General features: G+C 43.3%; 1 protein-coding gene across 1 annotated transcript; it reads left to right on the top strand.

The window, feature by feature from the left end:
• Window positions 1-7448: 7448 nt before the first annotated feature.
• LOC136498298 (uncharacterized) lies at window positions 7449-8386 on the top strand. Its single transcript, XM_066494241.1, has 2 exons — window positions 7449-7677; window positions 7962-8386. The coding sequence occupies exons 1-2, from the start codon at window positions 7449-7451 to the stop codon at window positions 8384-8386; spliced, it is 654 nt and encodes a 217-aa protein (XP_066350338.1).
• Window positions 8387-8699: the final 313 nt, after the last annotated feature.

The raw sequence follows: 8699 nt of genomic DNA, 5'->3' as shown, positions 1-8699 counted from the left end.
ATGCAAAAGTATTTTTTTTGGTTTAATCTTTTCTTTTGCAGATTTCTGTGCTGAAGTTTGGAAAATCATAGTAAATCATAGGAAATTCGTAAAATAGTAAATGTGGACTTTTTGGAATCCTTATTAAATTCTCTATGTACTAGATCAATAATATTACATGTTTTAGTTTAAAGGTTTAGCTGTAAAAATAGATTTAGGCAGTTAGGTTCTTAATGCTAGTCATGTCTTGTTCTTTTTATAACTGCAGTTAGTTTACTCAAATAAATGTGAATTTTTTTTGGAGTGTTACTTATGTGATGAGTGATGTCTGGTAAAAATTTCAGTATTTTAGGCTTGATAGTTTAAGATCTATAAAAATAACAAATTGCCTGTATTGCCTTACCCCTATTCTGAATAGGCCTGCAAGATTAAATTAATTGGCCTAGTTAGGTTATGAATCATGACTTTGTGATAATACATGAGTTGTAGTACTTTTATTAAGCTTTTGAAAAAGCTAAATATCATGATTTTTGGTTAAGTAGATCTTGAGTTATACTTGCTTAAATATCAGTGACTGTTTCTGCCCAAACTCTGACAGGGTTACCTTGTTGGTATTGTGGGGCCTTCTTAATAGTAGAATTTGCTTTAGGTGTTTACAAAAAAGTTGTTTAGAATTTGGTAAGATTTCTCAAAAGTCTAAAACCACATTTATTGGATATGTATAACTCCATTTATAGCTGTTTAAAGTGGCATGTCAGTTTCTGTCTATGTTTTGGACAGAGATGCAATTATTGGATTAATTGACCCTTCTAACTGTAGAATCATCTTAAGATGATCATAAGAAAGTTGTAGATAACTCACCTAACTAGCTTGTGTTAAATTTTCATGGCATGTGGCCAAGTAGTTTGTGAGTTATGACTGTTCTAAGTTGGTCTTCAGAAACTGTAGCTTTCTGGAATTTCTGGACCAGCCTTGATAAATGTGCCTGTTTAACCTTGTTAACTTTGGAATCATGCTGATAGGTTTAAATATGAATTGTAGACAATTTCATAATATTTCCAGAATGTCTTCTTGCAAGTCATTTGGATTTGTGTAACTCCAGTTATAGCTAAATCTTGTAGCTGCTGTTTGCATGTCCAGAAATTGGCAGATTCCAATTATAGTGTTTGCTTGTATATTGTTAAGTGTGACTTATGCCTTGAATGATGACTAAGTTAGAGCACCTGAGATCTTGGGAAATTTGTGTCATGCTTGGTGTTGTCATCTTCTTTGCTATCGTGGGATGATAAATTGTGCGATATTTAAAGTAGACAATGCGAAGTGCTTGTGCATGTTAATGTAACCTTGTGCTTGTCTTACTTACTGCATGCGATGCATTGTCTATTGCATTTCCATGTATTCATACACTTGCATCTTGCATCTCATCTAGGTGCGCTAGATGAACCACGTGAAGGATGAGATGTTGGAGCCAAACCCGAAGACAGCGTTTGGTGGATCTATCCCGAAGATGGAAGGACTAAGCAAGTGCTAGGACCCGAGATGTCACCAAGACGGTGCAAGCTAACTGAACTGACTTGTGTCGGATCCCAGGCAAGCCCTGGAGGACTAGATCATGGGCATGATCTCCTTTCTCTTATCTGAATGCTTTTGCGGTCTGTGATCAGCAAACCAGTATGTGTATTTGAACTCGGTGTGTGAGTTAAACTATTTGCTTCCGCATGTTTTACAAGACTTGTTTTGTAATAACAATGACTCTGTGATGATGTAATCTATTTGCGAACATCTGTGAAATGTTGTAACATACGATATGTTATGTTGGATTACTGTGATCTTGGTTGTATGCAAGTTGGTTTGAAATCCTTCGAGATTTCGGTTGACTACCGGGTTTATATGGGCTCAAGTTCGAGAATTTGATCATTCCGGCAATTGTTTTTGTACTAGTGCTCTTATAAATTGGTCGGTTCTGTGACAGCTGGCATCAGAGCAAGATTAAGTATAATACTGTCATGTACGTCATTTTAAAAACAAAGTTTTGGTTTTAAAAAGCCTATTTTAACTAAAACTTTAGCTACTGGCAAATTTGTCAAAAACTAAATTGCAAAACTATGCTAGCGACATCCTCCTTTATGCCCAGTTAAGGACTATTAGGTGGCTATCTAAGTACTAACATGGGGGTTTTTACTTTCGTCATCCATACGGCGTGCTATTGTATGGATGCCATTCGCTTGAATGGTAATGTATGGATCAATTGCCTCTACGCCCAGGTAAGTGTGAGTTGTGAGAGCATGACCGTCCAACTGTCGGTCTAGGGGAAAGTTAGCTATGGTTACTGGAATATTTACATGTTACACCCATGTATATATGAAGGTACTTAATTGCGGGTATATTTATCGGGTAGCTATGGATATTGAAGTATATACATCTGGGGATGTATATATGGAGAGTATCTTGTTTACTGATTTCATTGTGTGCTTATTTATCTCTTGTGGGGATGGGCTGCAATGAATTTGCCTGCAGGTACGCTAACCACGAATGCGTAGATTGAATGTAGCTGACGACTAGCTATATATCGAGAGAGTACGTGTTATGCCACCGACATAGAACATGATTGCCACCTTAGGCTGGCAATTTCGTGAGGACAAATAGAACGAGCATGCATCATATTCACTCATGACATTCATATTGCATTACTCCCTCCCTTATAATTGCTTATCCCAAGTATAAAGTGAAATCTCTCGGCAAGAAGTTAGAAGGAGAGGAATACCCAGAAGAAGTCCAAGGTGTCTCCAATGTGGACTGTAATCACTTCGATGAGTAGTTCGTTAGCAAGTCTCACTAGTTAAGCTTTTGCAGTCATACTTGTAAAGTACCTCAATTCGCTCCCTTCGGGATGCGTATCGTAATGGTGAAAGGAGATATTATGGAATTGATTTTGTTCAAGAAGCCGAAGAACAAGTCCGTGCTATCCAAACCCACATGGCCGCAGCTCAAGCTAGGCAGAAAAGTTATGCTGATCGATGTAGAAAACCTATTGAGTTCGAAGTTGGAGACTTCGTTTATCTGAAAGTCTCACCTATGAAGAGTGTCCAACGCTTTGGTGTGAAGCGAAAGCTTGCGTCGAGATATGTTGGTCCGTTTGAAATCATTGGACAAAGTGGTAAAGTGGCGTACAAAATTCAATTACCTCCTAAGATGAGTGCTATCTTCAATGTCTTTCATGTATCCCAATTGAAGAAATGTCTTGGCGTCCCTGAAGAGAGAGTTCCATTGGGGGATATCGAGTTAAAATCAGATTTGACCTTTGAAGAAAAGCCGGTTCGAGTGATTGACACTCGTGAGCGAGTGACTCGGAGTCGGGTAGTCAAGTTCTACAAGGTCATGTGGAGTAATCAGGGTAGTGAACGCGATGCAACGTGGGAAAGGGAAGACTATTTGAGGGATGGTTATAAGGAATTCTATCAACAATGGTACGCTTTTCAAATCTCGGGATGAGATTTTTATAAGGGGGGAGGGCTGTAACACTCCTGGTGTTTAGCTTCCACATTTGCACTGCATTTCATGAACATGAGCATCATGCATCCATTCGTGAACTTATATCACATGAAACATGATTTCGAAACATTGCAACGTGTTGTATATTTCATGTGTGTTGTCTCTTTTATGAAATGTAAAGTGTGCAACACTTGAGTGCAACATGTGCCACTCACTTAGTGAAACAAGATTAGTTAATACTATGCAACAAGATCATGAAACATGTGAGACATGACTATGAAACATTTGCAACATTTCTTGTGTTTTCCATTGTTTTAATACATGTGATGCTTGATTCTTGTGTGACCAATGTGTGGTGTGGTTAATAATCATCCTAAGTAACTTAGTTACACCTAGGATGTCATTAGGAACAATGTTCATGTGGATCATTTTACCTAATTAGGTTTCCAAGTCATGGTTGACCAATTTGGACCCCTAGAGCTCCTGTGTTTGACTGTTTAAAATGTGTAGCTTAGGATGTTTGCATGTCTGAGCAACCTAAAGCAAAGTTGTAGCAAATTTAATAAGGAACAAACTTTGTTTAGAAGCCAAGTCATGAAAATGTGCACAACATGTTCAATTTGGGCCCACAAGCCAGAAATCAGGGCTGATTCTTCACTTAAGAAATTTTCTAAGTATTGATTGCAATTACAGTTTGAAGGAGCTGACTTTGGCTCGATTTTACTTTGTATTCATTGAGAATTAGTCCTTGGCACTTAAATAGATGACAGGTTAATGGCTAAAAAGTTACTGCTAGTTCAGGTTAAGAGTTGATCATTATTACTTATGCTCTTCTGCAAAAAGAAAATGTCAGCCAGCTCCACTACATTAAGCTATGCATAATCCTTGGTGTCATTTGTTTGGTTTTCGATGGGTAAGTCTAGCTGAGTACATTCCTGTACTCAGGGTTTATTCCCTCTTATTGCAGATGACCTCCTATATCAGGGATTCTGCAAGTATTGTCTCCACCCGGCGGGTGATGAGGACTAGATCATGGGCATGATCTCCTTTCTCTTATCTGAATGCTTTTGCGGTCTATGATCAGCAAACCAGTATGTGTATTTGAACTCGGTGTGTGAGTTAAACTATTTGCTTCCGCATGTTTTACAAGACTTGTTTTATAATAACAATGACTCTGTGATGATGTAATCTATTTGCGAACAACTATGAAATGTTGTAACATACGATATGTTATGTTGGATTACTGTGATCTTGGTTGTATGCAAGTTGGTTTGAAATCCTTCGAGATTTCGGTTGACTACCGGGTTTATATGGGCTCAAGTTCGAGAATTTGATCGTTCCGGCGATTGTTTTTGTACTAGTGCTCTTATAAATTGGTCGGTTCTATGACAGTAATTAGATAAACAATGAAAGCAATAAGCTATATCGGTAACTTAATAAATCTACCAAAGACTGCCATGCTAAGGTAGAGCCGATAACTTGACCTTGATCTAATTCAATCAGTGGGGTGTGAGGCAGAATCACACAGGCCATACTTGAATTAGACAAGAATCGATAACTAGCCTATACCAGAGTCGCAGTGGGAGTCGATCGAATCGATGCAGCCATACAAACAGAGGTATAAACCATGATGGTACTTACAGACAAGTAGTGGAGGTCGACCGGATCGATGCAGCCGTACTTGCTGAAGAACTTGCCGAGATCTACTCTACTCCTACTCCTAAGGGGTGGCTGGAGCCAAAAAAAGTAATTGACTTTCTATTTGATTGGTTGATATCTTTACAATAGCCGGGGTTTGGTATTTATACCCGGAGCCTAAAAACGAACCTTACTCGAATTCGACCCTAATACAATTCTTTGGTATGAAGGAAATATTCCTATCTTAAGATAACTTGGACTCTAATCTTTCCCCTTTTGTAGAGTCCGATATGTATTTTCTTGGCGCTAATCATATCCTATCATCGTTATCTACTGACATCATTCGAAGAGAATATATCTAGTGTCGCATTCGATCCAGCAGATATCAATCTTTACTCTATCGACTCCTTGATTGGCATAGGTCTGGAAGCCTGCGAGTTCCCGCGCTCTCCTCCCAAATTTTGGTGTAAACAGGGCGGCTCGTATCACTAGCCACCCCTGCTGTTCTATTTGTAGGGGCGGCTGGTGTCTGGGCTCTAGAGCACGCCACTGTAGGGGTGGCTCCCTCACCAGCCGCCCCTACAAAAAATTCCTCCCATTGCTACAAACTGTTTTTCACGTAGTGTGGCATTCTAGCCACATGCGGCCGGTCAGTAGCCAAAGCAGGCATTGTTTCCTTTTGCTGGAAGCGGCAGCCGGCTGTGCCCACACCACTGGCTAGTCATAGCCACCAGTAGAGGACGCCCAGCCATGAAGGAAAACCATCAACTTCAGATGATGACGATGAGTTCTGAAGTCTGAAGGGTCCAGCCATGTAAAATGGGTTTGAGAGTTCTGAAGTCAGACAGGTCTAGCAATGTAAAATCTTTTGAAGCAGAACTATCACTACAAACATCAGTATGGAGAAGCAGAACTATCAGGCTTCAGTACACAAAGCTGACATGTCAATTTGATAATCAGCCCAACTATCGACTACTGCATTGATATTAGCATTTGTTCACATGGATCTATTCTTAACTAGTGCATGCATCAGCTTTGTCAGTTTTTTTACCACAGTAAAACTAGGGAACAATTACCGGGGCTCTGAATGTGTGAACATGTGTGACCAAACCTGCTCTCTATAATGAACCAATTGATCAAACCAAAGAACTCACCCACTTGGACTTGGGAGAACTCATCCACATGACCGCATGGACCTAGGATGCTTCTGGGAAGATGACCTGGGTGGCCGACCACCAAAAGTTGTGGCATCATGGGAGGAATCCAATCGAGATTCCTTACCTCCCCGGGAACACCGGCTTCATAGATTTTTTTGATAGATAAGCCTAGTGCTCGGCTGCAATTGTATCTTACTTTTCTGCACTTTACTTTTACTTGGCTTACAAGCCATGTATTAGGAATATGCTCAACATCTTAGAATATGCTGTAGCAAGTGAGGAGGAGGTAGCCGGCTACTTTATAAAAGCAGTGGCAGACCACCTTGCAACATAAGCCAAATCCTTTACATTTTAATTTCAACAAGTGGCCTATGGCCAAGCTGCCCTTAGGGCTTTCCCCAATCTGAATCTAAGATCCATTAGGGCCAACAATTGGTATCAGAGCCATCTAGGGTTCGTTGGGGGTGTTGGTGAGTAGCCATGTCCACCAGCATCTAGAGGTCTAGGCGCATCGCAGCTGCCGTAGAGGTGATCAACCTTGGAGGTGCGGTGCAGGGAGCTCCAACCGACAACCACACCGCATGCCTTGCTGCCGTAGAGGTAGCGGTAGCATAGGCAGTCGCGACAGCCATGCGTGCAGCGGTCGCGGCTAAAGCCACAACCACCACCACTGCTGCGCTATGGGCGGAGATGGAGGTACCACCTTCTGGAGGATCGCAGAGCACCGCGAGGCCCCTACCGGTCTCACCCTCACCGAAGCAGCATTGTGAGTACCGTGGCCAATCTCCGATGGTGTAGATGGTCTACTAGGACTCTGGAGCTGGGACGCCATGGGCGATGCTCACGAGGACCAACTACCATGAGTGGAGCTTGTTTATGAAGGTCAAGATGCAGGCTCGACAGCTCTAGGAGGTGGTCGAGTTTGGTGATGCCGAGTTCCACGACGATCAGCAGGTGCTGGAGGCGTTGTGCACTGCCGTGCCACCAGAGATCAATGCCTACCTTGCCAACAAGGCGATGACAAAGGAGGCTTGGTACTCCATTCCCACCACATGCCTTGGTGACTAGCGAATCTGCTGAGCAATGCTACAGCGGCTTCGATAGGAGTGGGAAGGCCTTGCCTTTAACCCTGGTGAGCAAGTCAAGGACTTCGCCTTTCGCCTTTCTAGCCTAAAGCAGCAGATGGCGCGCATGGTGGAGAAGCTCCTACGCTGCATCCCTAAGAAGTACTCCCAGATCATGCTAGCAATTGAGATGCTTCTCGATTTCAATGCGCTCTCCATCGAGGAGGTCACCGAGAGGATCAAGGTGGTGCAAGATCATGAGGAGGCACCCCACACTGAGTTGAGCACCACCGGAGGCAAGCTGCTCTATATTGCCGAGCAGTGGCGAGCCTTTGAGAAGAAGAAGGGTGAGCCTTCTGGCTCTAGTCCACCTAGGGAGCATCATCGGTGATCGTGTGACGGCATGAAGAAGGAAGAAAAAGGACCTCGGGCATAGACTAGTGCTGACGGCGGCGCCACTAGTGAGCGCAAGGTGACTTGGGATGATACCTGCCTCAACTATGGCAAGACTGACCATTGGACCAGGGACTGCTGCCTTCCTCCACACTATGGTGGGCAGGCTCATGTTGCACAAGCAGAGGAGGGGACCATGCTCTGTTCTTGGTGCACGGGTGTGTTGAGGTGTGACAAGAAATAGGGGAGGAGGAGAAAGGTTCAAGTTTTCCCCTTCCTACATCGGTTGGCTCCGCCCTGCTCCACCTCAACAAGTCGTGTGCCCATGCCTTCCTCGGCACTGGTACTGGCGATGATAAGATTGACTACTGGTATCTCGACACCAGCGCCACCCACCACATGATTGGTCGCCGTGAGTTTTTCTCTAACCTGGACACCGGTGTGAAAGGCTCCGTCAAGTTCGGCAATGCCTCCACCATCGAGATAAAGGGGGTCAGCTCGATCGTCTTCACCACCAAGACTGGTGAGCCCCAATTGCTCACCAGTGTCTACTACATCCCCATGCTGAGGAACTCCATCATTAGCTCAGGACAGCTGGATGAGAACGGCTCGTGTGTGGAGATCAAGCACATGATACTGCGCAACTGGGATCACCATCGCTGACTTCTTGGCAAGGTGAACAGAGGCACCAATCATCTTTATGTTCTTGTGGGGGGTATGACCCCGGATACCCACGATAGACTACATGGGTTGCGCCCCCAGGGGTGGTCCATCCCACAAGATGAAGCCTTGCGGAGCATGGCGCTGCTCAGCGCGCCCCGCAAGACACCGGGAAAATAGCCTAAAGATACTATGAGATCTATTAGGATACATTTGATCCCATGATTCCTATATTATGTTATTACTTTCTGGTTATCTCCTAGATCTAACCAACTTGTAACTGTGGCCCCCAGACTATATAAGGCGGGCAGGGACC

Source organism: Miscanthus floridulus, chromosome 12 (genome assembly GCF_019320115.1).
Source record: "Miscanthus floridulus cultivar M001 chromosome 12, ASM1932011v1, whole genome shotgun sequence".
NCBI classification, from domain to species: Eukaryota; Viridiplantae; Streptophyta; class Magnoliopsida; order Poales; family Poaceae; genus Miscanthus; species Miscanthus floridulus.
The sequence above is the reverse complement of the archived record's forward strand: the minus strand, read 5'-3'. Positions and strand labels throughout refer to the sequence as shown.